Genomic DNA, 25,120 nt, shown 5'->3' with positions numbered 1-25,120 from the left:
AAAAAGAAAAACAATAAATAAAGTCACACGATGTATAGACTTAGTAAAGAACAAATCGAGAATAATTCAACGATATAAATTAAGGTAACTTTAAAAATACAAATCAATTTCGTTCACAAAGACTAAGAAAGACATATCGTTGACGCTGTAACTTCATAAATAAAAATTGATTTCGTTCACAAAGACTAACAAAAACATATCGTTGTCGCGGTAACTTTAAAACTATAAATCGATGTGATTTACAACCACAATCATTTACAAAAAAACCTAGTCTTTTTTACTTGACCACAATGGTTTGGCTTAGATAAAATACATGACCATCATCATAAAAAAAAACATATATCATCACCAGTAGATAATTAACGAGACATCTAATTGTATTTATAAGTAACTGCGACAACGATATGTCTTTGTTTGTATATATGAACGATATCGATATGTAATAAAGCGATTTACTCATAACGTTATACAACTGTTACTTAAATCAATTTATACTTTACTAAGTCTAAACAACATGTCGATTGTTGTATATGTGCGTAAAACCCTGCAAAATGTAAAACCCTAATATAGATCTATATATAAAACCCTATTTGACCGGACCCGTTGTTCAGGTCTAAAACCCTAATTTATTTAACCTGTCTTCCTTTTTCTTTTCTACGGCGACACAACTTCTTCTTCTTCTTTTTTCTCCTCCGCCTTCGTCTTCTTCTTCTTCTTCTCTTTTGTCTTCTTCTTCCTTGTATTTTTCTTTCTTCTTTGTTCTTCTGTGTTCCTTCTACTTGTGCTTGATAGATGGGGTTTGATGCTGATAACGTAGTTATTTCACGCCATGGGAAAAGATTTGTATAATCTTTGATATACTTCATGACAAATACGTAAAAGCGATTTATCATGTAGCCCTTCGGCTCCTTCAAGGGAACGGTGCCTGAGCTTAAGTTGTGAAGCTTATTGTCAAGAGCGCACCAATGCTAGAGTCTCTAAGAATTGGCCTCAGTCCGAGAAAAATGGTACAGTGTGTTGCCATTACTAATGATCTCATTTTCTTGGAGCGGATGTATCCTCAGCTGCACATAGAATCACTTTGCAGCATAGATATGTTTTGGTGATCTCTTTTGTAAAAATGGGATTCTCTAAAAGATAGATATGTGCTTGACGAAAATGTCATCCCATAGATATTATAACTAAATACTAATATTTTTTCTATATGAATGTGGTTGTAAATCATGTAAATAATGTAAATCATGTAAATCTTGTAGATTTGTAGTTACAAAGTTATGATGAGAACGATATGTCTTTGTTTGTATTTGTGAATGAAATTGATTTGTATTTAAGAATTTAACTCATTTTGTATCGTTGAAGTAAAACTCAAAATCCTTAACCCCTCAACCCCAATCGCTCGTAAAAGCAATTAGAAAATATTGTTAACATAGACATAGCCCATAAAAGCAAATCGTGATAGCATGTAGCCTTCATATGTCACTGTATAAATCATGATGGTACGTATCATTCACTTAGACAAAACTCATTGTCTAAAAGACATACATCATTGTGTAAATCGTGATGGTATAACGATTTACACAATGACATATATGTCGGCCACAACTGGATGAAAATCACACTATGCATGAGTACAAATCATGGTAAAAGTGCACGGTCAATGTTTATGCAAATCGTGATCACCGTTTATGAATGTTTGTACAAATCATTTCACCCTTAAATAAATGTTTGTTCGATTTTAATTTACAAAGGACGATCATTACAATGATTTTTTTAGTGACATTTGTGTGCTACACTGATTAAAATAGATTTATACACTTATAGACAATCACGTTAAAAAAAACAGCTCGTTTTCACTGTACACAATGCTAATCACTTTTACGTTTTTCAATTACGAAGGGCGAACATAACCATGATTTACTTTTACTATATAACAGTCCAACTTTTGGCCTGTTTAGTAAAATTGAAATTTTATTTATTTCAACCAATAGATATTTACATAATTTGTATACACAGTCTTACAAATTTTTTTATACAAAATTTGGTTGTACATTCTAAAAAATATGTTAGAAGTCAATGTACATCATATTACTCCTGGGTGGGGGGGGGGGGGGGTCGTGTCGTTCGTTGCCTTCTAGGTATTCTTGCCGGCTGGTTTTTTTTCTCTTCCGCAATTAGAAACTCCATTAATGTTTCACATAGTTCAGTGCAGAATCTCGGTATATCATCAAAAAAAAGTAATGTGACACCAATATATAAATTGAGTCCCCAATAATAGAAGATAATAAAGAGCATACAACGTCGAAATCAGGTTCTCATCCATTGTATATTGCTTCAATATACTTCATTATAAATACGCCACAATCGATGCCATTATTTTGTAAAGGAGAATCATGTGCTAAGCGAAACCTCTACTCGCCAATGTCGAGACCCAAAACATCTTTGACGAATCCCACCTGTGGTTAATGCAAAAGAAAGTAAATTCATTGCCACCGTACATGATACGATACCCTTATAGATGGAAACTTACCAAATGCAAAATGTCACGATGTACACCACTGTGTAAGTCCAATGAATTGTAGCACCATAGTTTTTTTCTCGTAAATCCATCACGTATAAGACTCAATGCTTATCAGTTTGCCAGAGTGTAGAAATCAATATCTGCAAATCAATAGTACACATTGTGTTAGGACTGTTATGCCTAAACCTTGGACAAGAGGTTTGTTCACATACCTTTTCACTTGACCAAAAGTCTCTGAAATGATCATCATTACCCCCGTATGATAGTCCATCTTGAAATCCAATGGAGTATGGCAATCAACGAATGATACTCTGTTGAACAAAATAGTGATGATAGTAATGCTAAAACACGAAGCAACAAGAGTAAATCAAAAAAGAAAATAAACATATAAGAGAACCAATATATCATGAAATAAGGGCTGCTGATGCGTCTAGTATTGGTTGTTGTGTTGCTTTGAATATACATGACAAAATCGGATATAGTCTGTTTGCAACAAATATGAACTTGTTAACATACATACCCATGGCATACATAAATATATAACTGATAGTGGTTTCATACGTACAAAATTACTGAGAGTGTTCCCTTCTACAATTTCGTTTTGCATCCGTTTGATGTTATCTTGGAGTTCTTTCCTGGGTTTTTGGGCACTGCTTTTTGTGGATGTTCCACTGACATGAGCAGAATATTCAAGAAACGATATTGAAATTCCATTCTATAGTACACAACACAAATCGAATATACACCATAAAAAAACAAAATTTGAAGAAAATCGACACAATGTTTAGACAATATATGTATGATTGACCATCGTTGGTCATGTAGATGTCATCTTCTCCTTCCTCGTCTTCTTATTCAATATCGATTCACAAACACATCGTTTATAAAGGAATCGTCGGTTTGTTTGTTCCTTGTTCACGAAGCAAAGCAAAGCCACACTGTTCTGAACTTGTGCGACGTGTCATTCATATATAAACGAAACATCGTTTCACAGACCGCCAATTTTCAAAAAAATATTTCATGTTTTCAAAAAGCATGAGCAAATAAATTGTATTGTGCATTAATTAAATTAAAAATTGTCATTCCATCTGCCTTTTACAAATCACGATAGGATATATCAGTCAAATCACAATAGCACGTCTCATGTCGATTTGTTTTTCAACCTCATTTTCAACTTTTATCTATCATTGTGTAAATCACGATCTGAAAATCGTTAACTTAGACAAAGCTCGTCAAAACAAACCATGATAAGAAGTTTGTCACAAATCATCAATCGCAATATTATATATCGATATCCTTCATAAAGACAAACAAAGCTATATCGTTGTCTCGGTAGCTTTTTAAACCCTAAACCCTAAATCCTAAAACCTAATCCCTAAACCCTAAACCTTAAACCCTAAATCCTAAAACCTAATCCCTAATCCCTAAACCCTAAACCCTAAACCCTAAATGTCTTTGTTTGTTTTTATGAACGAAATCGATTTGCATTTAAGAAGTTAACTCGTTTTGTATCGTTGAAGTAAAACCCAAAATTTTAAAACCTAAAACCTAAACTCCAAATCCCAAACCCTATTTCCCAATCGATCGAAAAGCAATTAGGAAATATCGTTGACATAGACATTGCCTTTATACGCCATTGTGTAAATGGCGATGGTATTACTGGAAGAAAATCGCATTGTGCATGAGTACAAATCGTTGTAAAAGTGCACAGACAATGTTTGTGCAAATCGTTTCAGCCATTTATGAATGTTTGTGCAAATATTTTCAGACTTATATAAATTCTTATTCGATTTTAATTTACGAAGGCCGATCATTACATTGATTTGTTTAGTGACATTTGTGTGCTACACTTATAGAATGTTACGTTACAGAAAATAGTTCATTTCCACTGTACACAACGCTAATCACTTTTAGGATTTTCATTTACGAAGGGTGAACATTACAAGGCTTTATTCACTGAACACTACAAGGCTTTGTTCACTGAACACAATGGTAATCGTTTTACGATTTTCATTTACGGAGGGTGAACATTACAACGATTTGTTAACAATATGCAACGATATTTGCTTTTATGATTTTCATTAACAAAGGGCAAACATTACACCAATTTATTCACCGTACACATTGCTAATCCCGTCTACGATTTCATTATCTTAGTAAAATGCCTATAGTATTCTCTACCTTTATCTGGCCTGACTACTTTTATAACTTTGCCAGTATGTTTCTATAGTTTTCTATTGAAGTCCTTAAAAACTTGAAAGACTTCAAATTTCTCAAATTGTAAGTAGACATACATGTACAAAGAATAGTCGTCTATAGAGGTGACAAATAAGAGTCCAACTTATTCGCATGTTTAGTAAAATTGAAATTTTATTTCAACATAGAGAGATTTACATAATTTGTATATAGTCTTACAAAATTTGTATACAAAATTTGGTATACAGTCTATAAAATCTGTTAGAAATCTCTGTACATCATATTACTCCCGATGAGGTCGCATCGGTCATTGCCTTGTAAGTATTCTTGCCGGCTGATTTTTTTTCTCTTTTGCAATTAGAAACTCAGTCAATTTTTGGCATAGTTCTGTGCGGAATCTAGATATATCATCCTACAACAAAAATGTAATATGACACCAATATATAAATTGAGTCCCCAATAATAGAGGATAATAAAGAGCATATAACGTCGAAATCAAGTTCTCGTCCATTGTATATTGCTTCAATATACTTCATTACAAATATGCCATAATCGACACCATTATTTTGTAAAAGAGCATGGTCTGCACAGAGCAAGCTCCACTCGCCAATGTCGACACCCAAAACGTCTTTGAAGAATCCCTTTTGTGGTTAATGCAGAATCAAGTAAAATCTGGGCCACCGTAAAAGATACAATACACTTATAGATAGAAACTTACCAAACGCATAATGTCACGTTGTATACCAGAGTGAAAGTCCAATGAATTGTAGCACCATAGTTGTTTTTCCTATAAATCCATCATGTATAAGACCCAATGCTCCACAGTTTGTGAGAGTGTAGGAATCAATATATGCAAATCGATAGTACAAATTGTGCTAAGACTGTTAGGCCTAAACCTTGGACAAGATGTTTCTTCACTTACCTTTTCACTTGACCAGAAGTCTCCGTAGTGATCGTCGTTACCCCAGTATGGTAGTGCATCTTGAAATCCAATGGTGTATTTCTTTCGGCAGATGCAAGTCTCTTGAACGAAACAGTGATAATAGCAAGGTTAAAACACAAAGCAACAAGAGTAAATTAAAAAAGAAAATAAACAAATAAGAGAATCGATATACCATGAAATAAGGGTTGACGATGTGTCTAGTATTGCTTGTTGCGCTTCTTTTAATATACATGACAAAATCAGATATAGCTTGTTTGCAACAAATATAAACTTGTTAACATATATACTCATGGCATACATAAATATATAATTGATAATGGTTTCATACATACAAAATTACTGATAGTGTTCCCTTCTGCAAATTTATTTTGCATCCATTTGATGTTATCTTGGAGTTCTTTCCTGAGTTTTCGAGCACCACCTTTTATGCATGTTCCACTGACATGAGCAGAATATTCAAGAAACGATATTGAAATTACATTCTAGAGTACACAACACAAATCAAATATATGCCATAAAAAAGATAAATTTTGAAGAAAATTGACATGATGTTTAGACAATATACGCCTGATTCACCATCGTTGGTAATGTAGTTGTCATCTTCTCCTTCCTCGTCTCCTTCTTCGATATTGATTCACAAACACGTAATTTATAAAGGAACCATCAGTTTGTCTGTTCCTTGTTCATGAAGGAACGCAAAACTACACTGTCCTGAACTTGTCTGACATGTCATTCATATATAAAAGAAACATCATTTCACCTACCGCTCATTTTCAAAAACTGTATGCAAATTAATTGCATTGCGCATTAATTAAATGACAAACTATTGTTTCATTTGCCTTTTACAAAACTAGTCAACGTGATAGGACATATCAAGCAAATCGTGATAACACTTATTGTTACAGTTAAATCGATTTGTAACTAAGTCTCCATTTGTAGTTTACTAAGTCTAAACATCGTGTACATTTATTTAGACGGTGTTTTTTTTTTTGGATTTTATGAATCCATAATTATGTAAATCGCGATAGGATAAATCGTTCACGCAGACAAAGCTCGTCAACGCAATTCGCGATGACATAAATCAATTTGCAACTCTTACTTAAATCGGTATCAAGTTATAAAACGATTTGTATTTATGAAGATACCTCAATTTTACTTTGTCTAGTCTGAACATCGTCTCGATTTGTTTTTTTTTCTTTTCCGCTATTTATGAATCAATCATTTTGTAAATCACGATAGGATATATCGTTCACATTGACAAAGCTCGTAACAACAAATCACAATAGAACAAATATTGTTAAATTATGAAACTTAAAGTATTTTTGTTGTAAGTCGATTTGTATTTATTAAGTTACCTAGATTTATAGTTTACCAATAAACATCATGGCAATTCGTATTTATGAAGTTATCTCAATTTTTACTTTATCTAGTATGAACAACATCTTGATTTGTGTGATGGGTTTAGGTGGGGGAGTATCCCGACCTGACCCGTTGTCCCGGTCTAAAATCCTAATCTATTTAACCTCTCTTCCTCTTTTTTTTTTGAAGCAGAGCAACTTCTTCTTTTTCTTCTTTTTTCTCCTCCGCCTTCGTCTTCTTCTTCTTCTTTTCCTTCTTCTCCTTCCTTGTATTTTTCTTTCTTCTTTGTTCTTCTGTGTTACTTCTACCTGTGCTTGATGGATAGGGTTTGATACCGTAGTTGTTTTATACCGTGAGAAAAGTTTTGTATAATCTTTGATGATGATTATAGTGGTTATTTTCTGTGGATACATCAATATATTCATGATATATATGACTGTGATGTATTTGTCATGAAGTATATCAAAGCTTACGGAGAATATGATGACCATAATCATCTTCAATCTTTGCTGCCATACCAAAGCAAGCACATATATTCTGCATAATAGACAAGAGGATGTTGATGACCATCTATTTGATCTATTCCTACTGCCGGGCCCTCAATCGTTCGCAAACCATACTTTGAGATAAGGACCTCCATTAGTAGATAGATTTGCCTTCTATCGTTCCCAGTGACTAGCAAAGGCTACTTAGTAAACTGAAGGTGTTGATGATGATGATGCTGATGATGATGATATCTGTTTCGAAGCACATCACTATTTGGACGTGGGGATGGTGTTGATGATGATGATGGTCATATATTGTATCTAAGCCAAACCATTGGTGATGATGTATTGTAACTAAATACTTATGTAAATGAATGTGGTTGTAATGTATCGTTGAAGTTAACTCAATTTGTATTTATCAAGTTACCTAGATTTGGACTTCACTAATAAACATCGTATCGATTTGTTTTTTTCTTTCTACTTTTCGCTTTTTATCAGTCATTGTGTAAATCGGGTTAAGACAAATCGTTGTACATATATTGTATCTAAATCATTATACCAGATATTGTCTCAGAGCGATATACACAATGACATCTATATCGATGAAGTTAACTTAATGTGTTCTTTACTAAGTCCAAACATCATGTCAATTTGTTTATTTTTTCTTTTTCTACCATTTTCGAATGTCATTGTGTAAATCGCGATGGAACGTATCGTTCTCTAGGACAAAACTCGTGAAGGAAAATCGCAATAGGATAATCAAACAGGTTTGGTTCGATTATTTGATGGGTTTAGGTGGGATGACTCTACAGATCGGGATAGAACTGTAACACCCCAATTTTTATAACCTGAAATTGGTGGAATTTTTTTTTTTGAAATACATTTAAATCTTTTAGCAGTTAACAACAGAAAAACACATTGGGCATAAACTTGGCGTGCTACTTCAGATGAATGCTTGCAAGCATATACTTATGGAATTTAAACTTTAATAACTAATTAACTATGCATGAAATAAAATTCAAATTTCACAATATCCAAAATTAATCACATTTGTCATTGAATTAAATTAAAGTAAAATCAGAGTTCAGAATTCATAAAGCAGAGGAAAGGTAGGCTCAGTCCCCGTCGCAACCTTCCGCCTTCACACGTAAGTACCTACTCATTACCTGAAAATTTTTATACCATATAGGGTCAGACAACATGTCTCAGTAGAGTAATAATGCTAAACTTGTAAAACAAAATAACAAGACAATGATTTCAATAGAAATTTCATGGTTTAATATTTAATTTAACTTAACCAATCATACAACAATCATGCATGTTTAGAATTTTCATATTTAACAGAAAGACATAAATTCATATATTCAAAATACAAAATGCATGTACCATTAAAATGCATGACTTACCATATGCAGAAGCTCTTTCAATGCATGCATATTTTCTTATATTTAGTTACATTTTCTTAATTAGATGATGCATGTGATGCCAAATTAATGCACACACCATTTAAGTTATCACTTCTTAGCCCTGCTTATATGACACAAGCATACATTTTCAGATCAGAACCATGACACAGAACGTGTTTTACATACAGGGGTGGCTTTAGCCTGGCCAAGTCCATTCACTAAGACAGGGTGAGGGACGTTAATACGAGAGAGATTTCCAACACCTTTCAAACCGATGCATCAGTTTTTCCTCATGAGTACTATAACCTCTACGCTGCAGTCTAATGCAGAGGTTTTCCCCCTAAAATCGTGGGAGGGGAGGAGCAACCTTCCGTGCCCGTAACAGAACTTGCCCCACGAAGTTTTGTATCACCTGCTACTCTCCAAACAAGTATCTTGAGTTTAATGTCACATGATTACTTGATTACAGTCATACTTTTTATGCAACATCAAACTTAAACCACTTTATGGTAATGGATGCATTCTTATAAAGCATTAGACAAAGTCATATAATTAAACTTGTAACAGACATTTGAGCACATGCGTAGCATAAACATCTTATTCATTTTCACACATCATAATGCATATGCATGTACATGGCCAATGCAACAAGGAGAATATATATGAATATCCATATCAATGAAACAATCATATCATCACGATATCATGGACATACATGTAGTCAACACATTTTTAGAATTTAAAACATAAACTTGTATTCATTGGACCTTTTGATCCTAAATCTTAAATGTGTAACCTTCCATTTACAATTCATGCCATAATCATATAAGATTGCATAAAATCAGACCTGCATAATCATTCACATAATGCATACTAATTCTATAAAGAAATTGAATAAAAACATATATACTATGCACCCTTTGAGCCTTGATTTATGAATTTGCCCTAATTTTTTTCCAATTTCATAACTATGTCCGACTGCTATAGAGCTCACAAAAAATTTTTGGCTCCATAAACAAAGCTAAAATTTTTACAGTATATAGGAATTGTTGTCAGCTATCCATAGCCGCAAACCGTTTGTAAAAACTCCTCCGTATGAGAGAGTTATGCATGTTTTACTACAGACCTATTTGTTTTTGTTTCGACTGTCACAGAGATGTGCTCGGTAGATGAACAGAGCCCAAATTTCTACAGTAGATGCACAATGGAGTTAGATTTCAAACGCAATAATCCGTTCATCAAAACTCCTTTGGACAAGAGAGAAACGACCATTTTACTGAATGGAGGTCAAGTGGAAAACCTGGAATTCCGAGATTTGCATTTGGGTGAATCAAACCGAGTCACCCGAATCCCAATAAAAATTAAAAGAAATAGGGAATACGTCTGAAATAAAATTTTAAAAATTCTAAAATATTCACAGTAGATGGAACACTTCATAATATATCAATCCAAACTAATATTTGCATAAAAATCATGGAATAAATCAAATACAAATATATTTTACGAATCTATTTCTAAGAAACCGATTTTTATGATAAACCCGATTTCAAAAATGGTTTTCTTCAAGGAAAAACGTGTTTTTGCCATGGATCATTAGATTTGAGTCAAACCCACGATTAGGAGGGTTTGATCATGATCTAAACTCATGAAAAAGCATCAAAATCCATGCCAAGAACTCCGTTCTTGCAAGAAAAGCATAGAAACCCTACATTTTGTTGAAAAAAATGTATTTCTTGATGAATGAATGGCCCTTTTTGCTCGATCCACCGATCAGCCCTTTCTTCCAGCAAGGTGAGGACCTTAGATCTCCTCTTCACACCCCTTGAGGCCTGGATCTTGCACTCAAGAACCAAAAGAAACCCTAAAAGAAGAGAATAGGGAAGGGAAAGACAGGAGAGAGAGAAGAGGGTTTTGGGGGGAGAGAGAAGCTTTCCTTTTTTTTCCAGCACAAATGAGGAGGGCAAGGGCTATGGGAGGGTTTTATAACCCTTCTTAAACTAGGTTATGTGCTGGAATTAATTCCAGCCCTTGATCTCATTAATGAAATTCATTTGGAGCCCTTGATCTCTACTTTGACTTTTCAAACTTTAAATAACCTTGAAAATCACTATACCTTTATTTTCAATTTGAATTTGAAGTAAGATGTCACATAGGATGGGACGGCCCACCTATGGGCTTCTACTAAACTAATAAAAAATGGATTTTAATTTATAAAAAAAGAAAACTATTATATTAAACTATTATTGAATAATCATAAAATTCAAATTAAAAATTGTTTTTTGTTTTATATAACCACAACTCATGTGAAAATGTAAAGGAATTTAATATAAGTTAATTCCATCTTATTAAGCATATTAATATGTGTATTTTTTAAAATCTACTTTTGTTAATTTACTTTATTTAAATAATTTTACTTAAAAGAAAAATCAACATTTTCTTTTTAAGTAAGACGTTTTTAATTAGACATCACTTAGAATTTTCTCATATATCCAAACCATGTAGGGTTTATATTTACTATAATTCAATATAATTAAACCCCTTAATCCTTACGAATATACTCAAACATTAATTTTTTAAAGAAATTATGGTTCTATATTGGCACGAAATTCAAGACATTTCATAATGCTATAGAAAAGAACTTAGAAATTTTCGGATATTACAAGAACACTTTCTATAAAAAACAAATCACGCTCTCAATCATGATCTCTTATAAAAAACAACTGCAATCACTTTTATTTATGAAGATCAAACATTACAACAATCTGTTCAATGGCACTTGTGTGTTACACTTATTAAAAAAAAATTAAAGAATGTCACGTTACAAAAAATAATTATAGAATTACAACAAAGAATTATAGAATTATAATAAATAATTATCGGGATAAAAAGAATCACAATCATTTATTCAGTGGCACTTAACGACTCAGATGGGCTATGACGACATACAAATCGTCTCTTTCTTTTTCTTAGTGGACTCTCTATCCTTGGTGGCCTCTTGGTTTCCTCGATCTTATTATAAACACTGGTCATCATCTCTACTAGTGACCACATTTTGAAAGTGCACTAGGATCGAGGCAACGAGCACTAGAGGGGGGGTGAATAGTGCTTTTAAAACTCTCTGCGGAATATTGAATGATTTTGCAAATCTCAAAGCAAACACACAAAGAACACAAGATTTTATCCTGGTTCGGTCAAACCCGACCTACATTCAGTCCCCAAGCAAAACCCGCTTGAGATATTCCACTATCAACCTTGTAAACTACAAGATCACACAGACCATAACCGGTCCCACTTTCAGTAACAATCCTACTGAAAGCAAACAACTCCTTTACACTAAGGAGTCCTTCTTTTTACACAAAAGAAATAACAACTTACAATACAACCTATGAGCCTTCCTTTTGAATGCAAATGAGATGCAATTGGCTATTAAAGTTGTTGAAACACTCTACTCACGAATTCACTATCTCTCAAAGTGATTTGAGTGAAAAACTGAAGTGAAAATATCACGTGAGTGAGAAAACAAATACTTGAATGAATAGGAGTGAAAAGCAAGATTCAAATCGATTGAATTGTTGTTTTTTAGTGTAAAATGCACTCATATTTACAATTAAAAGATTCCATACGTTGAGAGTATGAAAGGGTGTCAAAACGGTCTATTTTGAACGATCAAAACGTTTGAAAAATGAAAAGACACGCCTTTTTTGAAGTTTCAGGAAAACGACAAAATTAGTCGACTGAAACATCAGTTAGTCGACTAGTAGTTAGTTATTAGTAGACTGACAGTTATCGTCGGTCGACTGGTCTGTTAATCGAGCCGTTTGAAAATCTGAACTTTTGAAACTTAGTCGACTGGAGAAAAGTTAGTCGACTGATAATATCATCAGTAGACTGAAAAACCTTTTAGTCGACTGCTGCTAAAAACTTCTGAAAATCAAACATTCTGTTCGGTCGACTAATAAAAAGCATTAGTCGACTGCTGCTAAATTTTTCAGAAAAATACATGTTCTGTTCAGTCGACTGAAAAATCATTAGTCGACTGCTGCTAATTTTCTAGAAAACAGACATTCTGTCCAGTCGACTGATAAAACCTTCGATCGATTAATTTGACAAGAATGACTTTTTAGAAAATATGGCGCGAAAGGATTAGTCGACTGATAAGTCTATTGGTCGACTAATAAACATGAAAATTTAAGAAAAGAGTTTTCTAAAAAGTTTTTCAAAAGAGTTTCTTTTAGAAAAGTTTTTCTAAAGACTTTTAAGGTGAAATGCAACCTAAATATGCACTCTAAGTAAGGCTCTTACAAGAATCTAAGACTTTTAATGAATTAAACATTTGCACACTAGTCTTCAAGGATTCTTCACTGAATTCTTCAATTTCTTCATAGCCTTAGCTGAAATGCAGTTGATTCTACTTGCTCATCATCAAAACCTTGTACTTGAAGTACCATGTATGGCTTCATTGTCGTAACACATTTGTCTCCCCAAATTCCTCACCTCCTTTCGAAAGTCCTTATTCTCCCTCTCCAATATCTCGAACCTTGTACCGAAGACTACATTCTCTTTTATGAGTTGTGTTCGCTCCTCATCGTGTACTATTACTGAGGTAATCATTTTTGTAGCCAGAGGGAGACGATGGACGTGCTTTCTAAGCTGGGATGCGTATGATGGGGGACAAAAGGGAGGCATGGGTTCTCAATATTCTCAATCTCTAGATTTCGATGCATGGGTTTCCAATATTTTTAGAAATAGTTGGGATCATATTATCGTTTGTTATAATCATACGCTATGGCACGAACACCTCATTTGTTCCAGCCATCCAATTATTCCCTGTAGCATTCGTGTCAATTCACGTTCCTGGCTCCACCACTATTCATCTTCCTTCTCTCTTCTACATGCTTCTTTGGGATAGACTATCCCAAGCCAGATTGTAGGAGAACTCGACTACCATGCTGCAACTCGGCTTCAAATTGCTAAACAACCAAATATCGCGGTGAGACAGTCTCGCACCCTCAACAACAAGCTCTTGGTCCTCGTCCTCCCCATCTTCATACAGTCTCCACACAACCTGTACATTGGAGATTATAGTTTGGGTATATACAATTATTCATGCTAATGAAAGTTAAATATTAAAATTATTTATAATAGCATGTTAAATATATTACAATGATTGTTACTAAGAATGCTAACGATTACAACGACTTACACTAACGAAAGTTAAATGCTCAAGAGATAACGATTTGTACTAAGGAATACAAAATTCTGCAACAATCATTACTTAAGAATGCAAACGATTACAATGATTTATAGTACTGAAGGATAAATGCTAAAGCGATAATGATTTGTACTCACAAAGACAAAATCCTGTAGCGATGATTACTTAAGAATGCTAAACATTTTAACGATTTATACTAATGAATGATAAATGCTGAAACGATCGTAAACGATTTTAAACCATTTACCATATTTAATTGCAAACCATCTAAAATGAACTTAGCATTATCCTCCTTGACATTTATTCTAGCCCATCGACCGATCTTTGGAAAACCACAAATTGCAGGGCCACACTGAGGATGCAACGCGACAATATGCTTCCATGCCCAGGTCTACAAAAATAATAAATTAGTAACACTATAACCTTCAACGAGCTTAGTCTACAAGTATTAAATATGTAATAAACAAATACATGAACAAGTAGCCAAAACTCTGAGACGATTTTTGTACCCTTACTCGCACAATAAAGTTGACTGTAGAAGTGTGCGAGCATAGCAGCACCCCATGCCCAATTATCGACTTCATCTAAGTCTTCGAGGAACTGCAACCACAAGTAACTTATTCTAGAACCAAAACAATCGAAAAATAAAGTCCAAAAAATAAAGAAGGAAGTTGTGCAACTCTTGGTAAGCTCTTTCATATGCATATGTAGCAGACCGACCTTCTCATTTATTACGAAAAGAAAAAACTTTCATCGATGTGGAATTACTTCCACTAAAAATACATTGACTCCAGTCGTCCATCGACATTCTTAGAAGGGTCGTGCACTTTTTTCTTGCATTATAGTTTGAATCCCGTAATAGGACAACACTTCCATGATACTTAAGGCCAGTAATCCGCACCACATCTTATAGGGTCATGGTGATCTCAAAATAATCAAACTAGAATGTGTTCGTCTGATGATTCCACTTATTTACTAGGTGGGTCATAGTGTTCCAGCATGTTTTAAAATAATGCTGGTCTAGAAGGCCGCTGGAGTGCATATTTTGTAATCGATCATTCTGATATTCACCCAGTTGTCCATACCAAGACAGAACTACAGGCCACTGACACCGCTATCCGAGCTTTTCACCTGGTCCTCTACTTCTCTTCTAACCTTCCTGTAACACAAAATAACATATTATTCATATAAATTATAGATTAGTTCCAATTGTACTTATATACCTCATTCTACACAATAATCGCTATAAATAATAATTATTGCACACACGTTATCACAGTAATCACTATATATAGTAATCGCTATCACAATAATTGTTATACATAGTAATACATATTACAGTAAATCATTCACAGTAACCGCTATCACAATAATCACTATACATAGTAATCACTATCACAGTAGTACCTATCACAGTCAATTGTGATAGACAAGAATGATTTACGTACCTTGATCACACTTTTCTCTTATTCATCTCCTCTTTTTATCCTCTGTCTTTCTTGTTGCTCTGTCGCCTTCCTCCTCTGCTTTTCAATTTATTTCTTCCTTTCCCTTTCTTTCTCCTGCTTTTTTCTTTCCATTTCCTTCTTTTCCTCCTCCTTCCTTTGCATTTCCTTCTCTTCCTCGTCCTCCTTCTCCTTTCTTTGCCTTTCCTTCTCTTCCTCATTCTGATGCTTCTTCCTTTGCCTTTCCTCTTCCATCTTCATCATTTGCCTTTCCTTCTCTTCCTCCTCCTCCTCCTCCTCTTTATTCTTTTTTTGTTTTTCTCTCTTCTTCGCCTCCGTCTTCATTTGCCTTATCCTTTTTTGCTTTTTAAAATATTTCAGCTTCATCATTTGCCTTTCCTTCACTGCCTCCTCTTTCTTCTTTTTTTTTAATTGCCTTTCCCTCTCCTCCTCCTCCTCATTCTTCATTTGCCTTTTCTTCTTTTGCTTTTCATTCTCCTCCTCCTTCTTCCTTTGCCTTTTCCTCTCTTCCACCTTCTTCCTTTGGCTTTGCTTTTCATTCTCCTCCTTCTTCCTTTGCTTTTCATTCTTTTCGTCATCCTTCTTCTTCTTCTTCTTCTTCATCTTTAGTTCTTCCTCATTCTTCTTTTGCTCTTCAGCCTCAATATCTGATGGATAATCCTCTACATAATATAATTCAAACGCTTTGTCTTTGTCTTTATCATTCTCAATCTTCATTATATTTTGGTACATTTCATAACACTCATATAGATGAGACTCGCAGATAACTTCTCTAATAATCATCCCATAGAACGGTGAGGGATTTCTTAACTCACGAGCTTTAGACATTGCTAACCTGCACAACACATAAATTTAACCTCATCATTATACGTTATAACTGCTTCCCCAAGTATATAATAATACAAATTATCCCATTTGTTACACAATCACCAACATTACAAATCGTTGCAATATTTGGCTTCATAAGTAAACATCGTTATAAGATTTAGCAAACTTAAGTACAAATCGAGGTAACTTCATAAATACTCATCACTAGTGCTTTAAATGTATAAATCGTTGCTGCTTCAAACTTACAAATCTATAAATCGCAAGCTTCATAAGTATATATCGTTGTAATGTTTGGCTTCATACGTAAACATTGTTGTACAATTTATCAAACTTAAGTACAAATCATGGTAGTTTCATTAAATCGTTATTGTTTCAAACATATAAATTGTTGCTGCATCGAACATACAAATCGCTACTGATTTAAATGTATAAATCGTTCATGTTTCAAATGTACAAATCATTGTAGAAATTTAGCCTTTATAAGTACATATCGTTGAAATGTTTGGCCTTCATAAGAATAAATCATGCTAACTATTTTTCGACGTCTAGAAGGTGGATATGTACATATGATTTATTTCAGTATGAAAATAGGTGTTATTTAGCATGAATAGTAAAACCAATTGTAAGATTTAGCATTCAGATTTATAAATCTATTTGTTTGCATAATGAAACCTTGGTGATCCGACAGTGGAGGAGAAACACCCAGAAGGTAGATGCAGCTGATGGTGGTAACGATGCTGCCACTACGCAGACGACGACAAAAGAATGCTTCGACTGTAGCAGACGACGACAAAGAGTGCTCCAATGGCAGCTTTCGACGACAAAGGATGCTTCAGTGTAGACGACGACAAAGGATGCCCCAACGGCAGCAGACAACGACAAAGGAGGGTCGGGTGGCAGCAGACGATGACAAATGGTGCATCGTCAAAGGGAGCTTCTGTTACAGCAGATGGTGCAAAAGTTTAATGCTTAGGGAAAAAATGGAACATTTGGACTTTAAAGAGTTAACATCATTCTCAAACCGACATTTTAGTTTTCTAGATGGAGGATCTTGAACCGTTGTTTCCCTTTTTTGAATAAAGGACATTTTTGTCCTTTTCTGCTTAGGGCGAAAATGAAACATTTGGACTTTGAAGAGTTAACATTATTCTCGAACCGGCGTTTCACTTTTCTAGATTGAGGATCTTGAACCGTCGTTTCCCTTTTTTGAATGGAGGACATTTTTGTCCTTTTCTCAAACCGTCGTTTCATGGTGAGAATGGAGGGAAAGGGTACTTATGTCTTTGCAACCACACCAAATTCCGATGCTAAGTGATGTCGACACACACGGTGATATGTGCCCCATGAGCTTATATACGTGGCGCTCATTGGGACGCCTGAACACAGACTATAGCTAACAACTGTCTTCGGGGGGGGGGGGGGGCATATAACCTGCTTCAGTTTGGAAATGGGATGATTTTACAAATTTTGACTGTCCCAGATTGGAACTGAATAGAACAAACTCTCCAGTATATTTTCTGATCCGATCTGAATCATTCTGCAACACGTTTGGAAGAGAAAAACTCTCATAGAAAAAGAAAAGTTTGCCTATGAGAGTTTTTGATATAATAAGTTTTTCAAAAGAAAGTTTTTTGCATGTTTCTTAGGCATGAGAAAAAACAAAGTGGGAAATTGTGAAAAAATGAGAGAGAGGATGCGGAGGGTGGCGGTGGTGGTGGTGAGATGGGTGGTTGGGAGTATAAAAATAAATTTTCTTTTGGTAGGAAACATTTCATCACCCCCAAGAAATGTTTCATATGAAAAAATATGTTTTTTAGAAAAACTCTTTCAGTGAAAAAAGTCTCAGGTTTGGAAGGGTCGAAAAATCCATACATATTCTTCATTTTGCATCACTTTTCTAAATTCTTTCTCGCTTCAAAAATTCCTTAACAGGATCCTAGTTGATAACAGTGTGACAAATATCGTGAGAAATTGCCTGAAAGTTTAAAATGGCAGTTTTTTGCGAGTTTTTTATAATATTGCGAGATTTATGAAAAAACATAAATACCGTGATGTTTACGTTTTAAACGGCTATTTATCATGAAAAAAATCCTATATTTTTATTTTTAAATAATTTTATTAATATTTTCTTATAAAAAATAATTTTTATATTTTTAAATTATTTTTTTATTGCCGAGATTTTGCCAAAACAATGAGAGATTTATGAAATTTTTTCAATTTCTCACGAGTTTTTAAAAAAACGAGAAATTGCCGATAAAAACTTTTGTCACTATGGTTGATAACAAGCCTTAACTGAATAATCCCTCAAAAAACAAAACATCCTTATCCTAAACAAGAACGGAAAAAGGAAAAAACTCATATGAGATAAGTACATTCTTTTTAACTGACGGGACGTAACTTGAGACTGGCACTCTAATCCCAAAATTCTAAGTCCTGTTTTGGGATCTGAATATGGATCTGATGTACCCCCACAGATGGCAGTAACTTGCTGAAATTCATAAGTAAGCAGGTCACGTCATAGTTAGCAATACGTGAATATTTTTTGGAAAGTATGAATACATAATTAAAAAACCTCTTGCATAATAAATAAATAAATATCATTCAAAATTAATTTTATGAAATGAGATTAATACGTGCTTATGGATGCACTGAGAATTGGTTTAATGAAATATTTTCTTGTCTTCCAAAAAATAGGAATTGAGGACTAGATCTGCTAAACTCACATCTAATTAAAATATTGTGAGAAGTATATTAGGAAATATAATTCTTTGATTTCTAAATGTTTTTGGCGAAGTTTTTTTTAGGCATTAAAAAAAAGTACGTCATACCATTTTATGTTTTTTTTTTAAATTCATTAAAAATTACATGTTTTAAACAAATTTGCTAACCATGCCATGTTTTCAAAGTCAAAAGTCAATACCGAAATTCTTATACCCGTCCGTATCTGGATCTGGTGAAACCACAGAAGGTCGGGTCCAGATCCCGCTCATGTTCAACCCGTTGAAAAACTTGGGAATTCCACAAAGCATGTGGGACCCACTTGACAATTTGCAGCTTAGTCCTTAAAATCGTCCTCTAACACCACTCATCCACGTGTCAAGCCAAGGACACAACTGCCCAAATGACCAAACTGCGTTCATACCTCTCTCATGTGCGACAATCTTTCGGGTGCCACCCCCACTTTACGATTGCAGCTTTAAGCCTCCAACCACCCATCTCTCCACGTGTCGGTCAGCAATGCAACTCCACAAATCACCAAACTGCCCTCGCACTTCTCTCACGTGTGAATAGCACGTGCGGATATCTCTCGGTGTGTGTGGGGGTAGGGACTCTTAAGGTTGGTTGGCCGGGCCAACACATGTGAACAGAGAAAGCAACCAACTTTGAGCCCACCCCTGACCTCTCTCCTTCATTCGTAATCCTCTTTGGTCTCCCTCAGCAAAACGTCTCTCAAAAAGCGCTCGCCCATCTGAGAATTTAATTCTTAGTTTCCTAGTTGACACAAATTGCTGTCCCTGGGAGGGCCCTCTGATTGAAAATTTAGCCGTCTTTGAGGTTATTTCATTCATTCTGATTTACTCCCCTTCTTTTTCTGGATCCAATCTTTTGTGGGTATTTCTTGGTCTGTTAACTCATAGGGAGGATCTGCTTTCCTGAATCGAAAACAGATTTTTACTAGGAATTTTTTATTTTTTGCTTGGCTTGGGAGTTGGGTCTGTCTCAAATTGTTGGAAGGTGGAATTCTTGCCATTGACCACTTTCCTTTTTGGTGTTTTTTTTTTCTTTTTGGATTTTTTTTCTTAGGTAAGAATTGATTTTCAAAGTGTTTTGAACGCTTTGGTTGTGAAATATTTCATGATTATGATTTTTTTGATCTTATAAGAACTGGGTTTTTGTTCGTATGTTAGGATTTGATCATTCTTGCTTTGATTAGATTTTGGGGCAATTTTTCTCTTTCCTGTTTTGCTTTTTTCATGTTTATCTCTTGGTTGGTAGAAGTGAATTGGTTGTCCTGACAGATTAACTTCTCATGGGCGAAGGAGATCCCCAGGAAGAAGTAAGATTTCTTTGTCCTGAGTTCTTGATTTTTGCCTCCTTGATCATTTTTTGATATTCGTTTGCATGTGAGGCTGCTTTATTCATGTCATGTTAATCTTGTTGACTTTTTTTTATCCCTGTACTGAAAATTTGGAAATCAATTGTTTTGTGAGATTTGATGATGGTGCCTGATTAATGACAGATCCGAACAAGAAATCAGATAAGCTAGGATCTGTGGTCGATTATGATGTTTTTCATTTCATTCTTATGTCACTCTTGGGCTTATTTTTCGTTCCTGCAAATGTAGCTCCATATGGTAGCCTTTTCATGGAAGCGGCACTCTTTGACAGAATTAGGGTTACGGCTGTTAGTTCAGAATATCAAGAACTAACCATTATCATCTAAGGACTAGAAAATGTAGCAATGATTCGAACTGTTCAAAATTACATTTTGCCATGGAATGTGGAGATAGGCCGCTTTACTAGATATTGAAATAATAAAAAAGATTATAGTAATTTCTATCCCTAGTTTGAGCAGGGTATGTTGACAATAGTTTCCAGTACTTAAGCATATAGCTTGTTTAGTATTTCTTGCTGGAGCCAGACTCGTATAGACATCGTTGGTGTGCTTTCGCTATTGAGCAGTTGCAAGTTGTAACATGCAATAGGGTAATATTCATGCATGTGAAATAGTAACCATATTTATGAGAAGGATTCACACGTGCCCAGCCGAAGATAGAATCCACCATGTTTATGGCAAGGCATTTGGCTTGTGTCTCAGGGAGGCTTTATGCTAATCTCAGATATGTATAGCCTTATTCCTTATCAAGTTTCTTTTAGGTGTAGATGGTTATGTTGGCTTCATCACTCTCATGGTGAGAAATGTTCTCCTTGTTTCTCTGCCTTCCGAATTTCTTTCGCAGTATGTTTTGTGTCTTCAGTGCTTAGGATGTTCAAATCTTTTTGCACTATATCTTACATCACAGGCACTGACATTTTTCTTTTCCTTTACCTTTTTGATTTCCTATCCTCCATCTCAACATGCAAGGTAATGTAAATTCCTTTTTCTTCATTCACAAGTTTTGAGGGTGAACTTCTCATGTCTACTGTCGATATGGCTGTAAGTGCTTGGATTCAGGCATAGGTAATGGGTACAATCTGAAATTGGAGGTCTGGTATAGAAAAATGTTGAAGAAACCAACTTGGCTAGATAAAAGGCACTGCTAGAGGTTTTTCATGTGTTAATGGAAAGCCATATCTGAAGATAGGAAAGACTCATGTAAAGGTGTGTAATTTTTCAAAAATATAAAATTATAAGCTGAAAGTTTTGCAGACAGAAAAGCATAAAGGATTTAATAGTTGTGTCATATACTGCATCGTCTGAAGCTGCAAAATATTAGAGGTAGATCAAGATGTTGATCATGCGACAATCCTTATTGTAGGATCATGTTGATTTCACAAAAACTTGAAGCATTTGTGGATTTTGACTTTGGTTTCTTTGGAAATGACATATCCATATCACTCGATTATTTATAAGAACTTGAATTATTTGATTGTATATATGACCACATGCTTCTGAGTGCCATTTCGAAGATCTCTGTGACTACATGTTCCCAGAAAAAAGGATGAACACCTAAGAAGTACTTGCATGCGGTATGCAAGCATGTGTTTCACTGCAAAAACACCTTTACCCTCTTAGCATGATCTTAAGTTAGCTACGCTACCAACCAATCCACATCTAAACTTGGTAAAATTTTAGACTGAGTTTGATTTTTAAGGTTTATTTTCAGTTGTAACTTTGTCTATGTATGGATTATCTGTTATTTCATTCACTTCAAGCTAAAAAGGAGCATGATTGGACCGTTTAATTTTTCTTTTCTACAAGAAAGTGTATGGAGCTATGCATGTATGTTTGACATTATATTTTGAAATTTATCTTTCTGTGTATTGTTAATCCATAAGTTCCTTCATTTTTAAGTCTTGATAGTGTTATGTAAAATTGAAGATGGTGAAAGGAATGGTCAGAAATTTAATGCGAAGTTAACATGGACATCAAAATCTCACAACTATCATAATTGTCGCATATAATAACCATAGTCACTTGTATCGTTAAAGGTAATTTCTTGGCGAGGGTATTTCTCGGACAGATTTTAAAAAGTTGATAAATCTCAGGAGTTTAAAAATTTGAAAAAAATATAAATAACAACAAAAAGCTAAGAAAATAATAAGTTTTGCATTTTTTTTTTCAAAAATATAAAGAAACATGTTTTTGAGGTTTTAAAATACAAAAGAAACATAAAAATAGGGAATGCAAACTTAAAAGAAAAATATTTTTCTCAAAAAATATTGCAATATTTTGTTTATGGCGATATTTTAAAAAGATTGCGATATGTTTCCAATACTATCGGCTACCTTGAAATAGCTGATAATATCGCTATATTTTCAAAATATCGGCTATATCAGTGACAGTGATACTTGAAATGAGATGATGATCTTCCAAACACGAGCTGAGATTCGAAATGATGTCTTAACAAGACATTTAAGCATAACCCTTAAGAAGGTCTTGACAGTATCTTTGAAATTTGTGTCTATATATTGCTTTTTTATTCCACATATGTAGCATATTTATGTTGTTTTTGTTGTCACAAATGGTGTTCATTAGATTATTTTTCATAGGTAATGAGATATTTTAAGATCTGTTGGATTCAAAAGTTTTGTTATCAGAAATTTTCCATGTTTATATAATTTTCTCCTTCTTTTCACACGTCATGACTGGACAATTGTCTGATATTACAAAAGGTGTTTGCAAGATGGCGACCTGAAGAAGCTTGTAGGCCGATCATCGATGAAGCCCCTGTATTTTATCCAAGTGAAGAGGTAAAGTTATGGTCTTTATCATTTTTCAGTGAACATTTTTTTTGTCATAAAGCAACTAAATGTAAAATCATTCTTGTTTCAGGAATTCAAAGACACACTTAAATACATTAAGAGCATTTGCCAGAAGGTGGAAGCATTTGGTATATGCCGCATTGTGCCACCTTCTTCCTTTAAGCCACCCTGTCCTTTAAAAGAGAGAAACCTGTGGGAAAATTGTAAGTTTGAGACTCGAATTCAAGAAGTTGACAAACTTCAAAATAGGGAACCATCAAGAAAGAAACCTAAAAGCCGCAACAGGAAGAGGAAAAGGAGACAGTCATGGACAATGGTGCCTCGTAGGCGTAATAATGCTAACCGATCTGAAGTCAGTGAACCTGCAGCTTCTGATGAGGATGAGAGGTTTGGGTTCCATCCTGGCTCAGAGTACACTCTAGAAACTTTTCAAAAATATGCAGACTATTTTAAGAAACAATATTTTGGAGTTAAAGAATCCTCTAAGGATTTATGCTCCAGTAATGATGAATCCAAAAGGAAGAAGGAATTGTCAGTTGAGGATATTGAAGGTGAATACTGGAGATTAGTTGAGAAAGCATCTGAGGAAGTTGAGGTACCCTCTATTCTATATCTGGAAGCTGGTTATCCATGTCCTTACTTTATAACTTAAATTATCATTATCATTTTGAATTGTCAAATCTTTTTGTAGGTGCATTATGGTGCTGATTTGGATACTGAAAAGTTTGGCAGTGGGTTTCCAAAGGCAGCTTTGACTTGTCAATGTGATTCTGATTATTATTTAACATCTGGTTGGAATTTAAACAATTTTGCACGCCTTCCAGGATCTGTACTTGCTTTTGAACAGGCAGATATTTCTGGTGTTCTGGTTCCATGGCTATACATAGGAATGTGTTTCTCATCATTTTGCTGGGTAGGTCGATATGGGATCTATAATCTGGTTGAAACTTGTGCTTTAGCTTTTCTTCACTTGGTGTAGGATCAGACACTGTCCCAGTCTTAATAATACATGACAAATAGATTTATTTATGCTATACTAAACACAGTTTGTTATGCATACCATTTTTTAGTGGCATTAATTGGTTTTGTGTTGTGCTTATGCTACCTTCTTTTAATGTGTTTCCTTATTATGGTAGCATGTTGAGGATCACCACCTATACTCATTGAATTATCTCCACTGGGGGGATCCAAAGCTATGGTATGGGGTCCCAGGAACTGATGCTTTGAAGTTGGAGAATGCAATGAGAAAACATTTACCGGATCTGTTTGAAGAACAACCTGCTTTACTGAATGAACTTGTGAGTAACATTTTTTTCTCATTAAAAATTCCTTGCATTTTAGCATACTCGCTGCTCTTACTGCATGGTATTGCTCATTTCAGCTTTCACAAAGAGTTCTTTCTCTTTGCATATAGTTTCTACAAAGGGACTGACCATCTATGGGATTTCTAATTATAACTTCAAGGACAAATGCGACTTATCCACTAAACTTCCTGACATTGTGACTAAGAATGTTTTAGAAGTGACTTGCTGCCTGCCTCAACCAGGCACCAAGACCCTCTAACAAAGGATTGACATTATTGATTTGGAATTTGTGGAAAATAGAATTGATTCATGTGAAGAACAAAAAATGAAAACCAGATGTACTATAATATTGTAAATAATCATTGTTAAAATGTTGACATAGAAAACATATAGTGTAATTCTTTAGTCCCAAAATGTATTTTGATGTTTGTAGTGTACTATGTGAAACCATAGTCACCTATATCGTTCAAGGTATTA

The 25,120-nt window shown here is 34.5% G+C and overlaps 1 protein-coding gene across 3 annotated transcripts in view; it reads left to right on the top strand.

The window, feature by feature from the left end:
- Nucleotides 1–19,772: 19,772 nt before the first annotated feature.
- Nucleotides 19,773–25,120, top strand: part of LOC149822592 (lysine-specific demethylase JMJ18-like) — a 71,038-nt gene continuing 65,690 nt past the window's right edge. The window contains exons 1-6 of one of the 3 annotated variants that reach the window (XM_089981665.1): nt 19,773–19,968; nt 20,433–20,470; nt 23,250–23,327; nt 23,410–23,934; nt 24,031–24,252; nt 24,476–24,637. In XM_089981665.1, coding sequence (XP_089837791.1) covers nt 20,444–20,470; nt 23,250–23,327; nt 23,410–23,934; nt 24,031–24,252; nt 24,476–24,637 — 1,014 coding nt within the window. In that variant the 5' untranslated portion in view covers nt 19,773–19,968; nt 20,433–20,443. Of the gene's footprint in view, nt 19,969–20,054; nt 20,149–20,175; nt 20,471–23,249; nt 23,328–23,409; nt 23,935–24,030; nt 24,253–24,475; nt 24,638–25,120 lie in introns of those variants that run through there. The other 2 variants (XM_089981666.1, XM_089981664.1) reach the window with 2 other exon arrangements.

The sequence above is a fragment of the Nuphar pumila genome, chromosome 11, assembly GCF_984573655.1.
Source record: "Nuphar pumila chromosome 11, dmNupPumi1.hap1.1, whole genome shotgun sequence".
Classification (NCBI taxonomy): Eukaryota; Viridiplantae; Streptophyta; class Magnoliopsida; order Nymphaeales; family Nymphaeaceae; genus Nuphar; species Nuphar pumila.
This window is presented reverse-complemented; position numbering and strand designations above follow the sequence as displayed.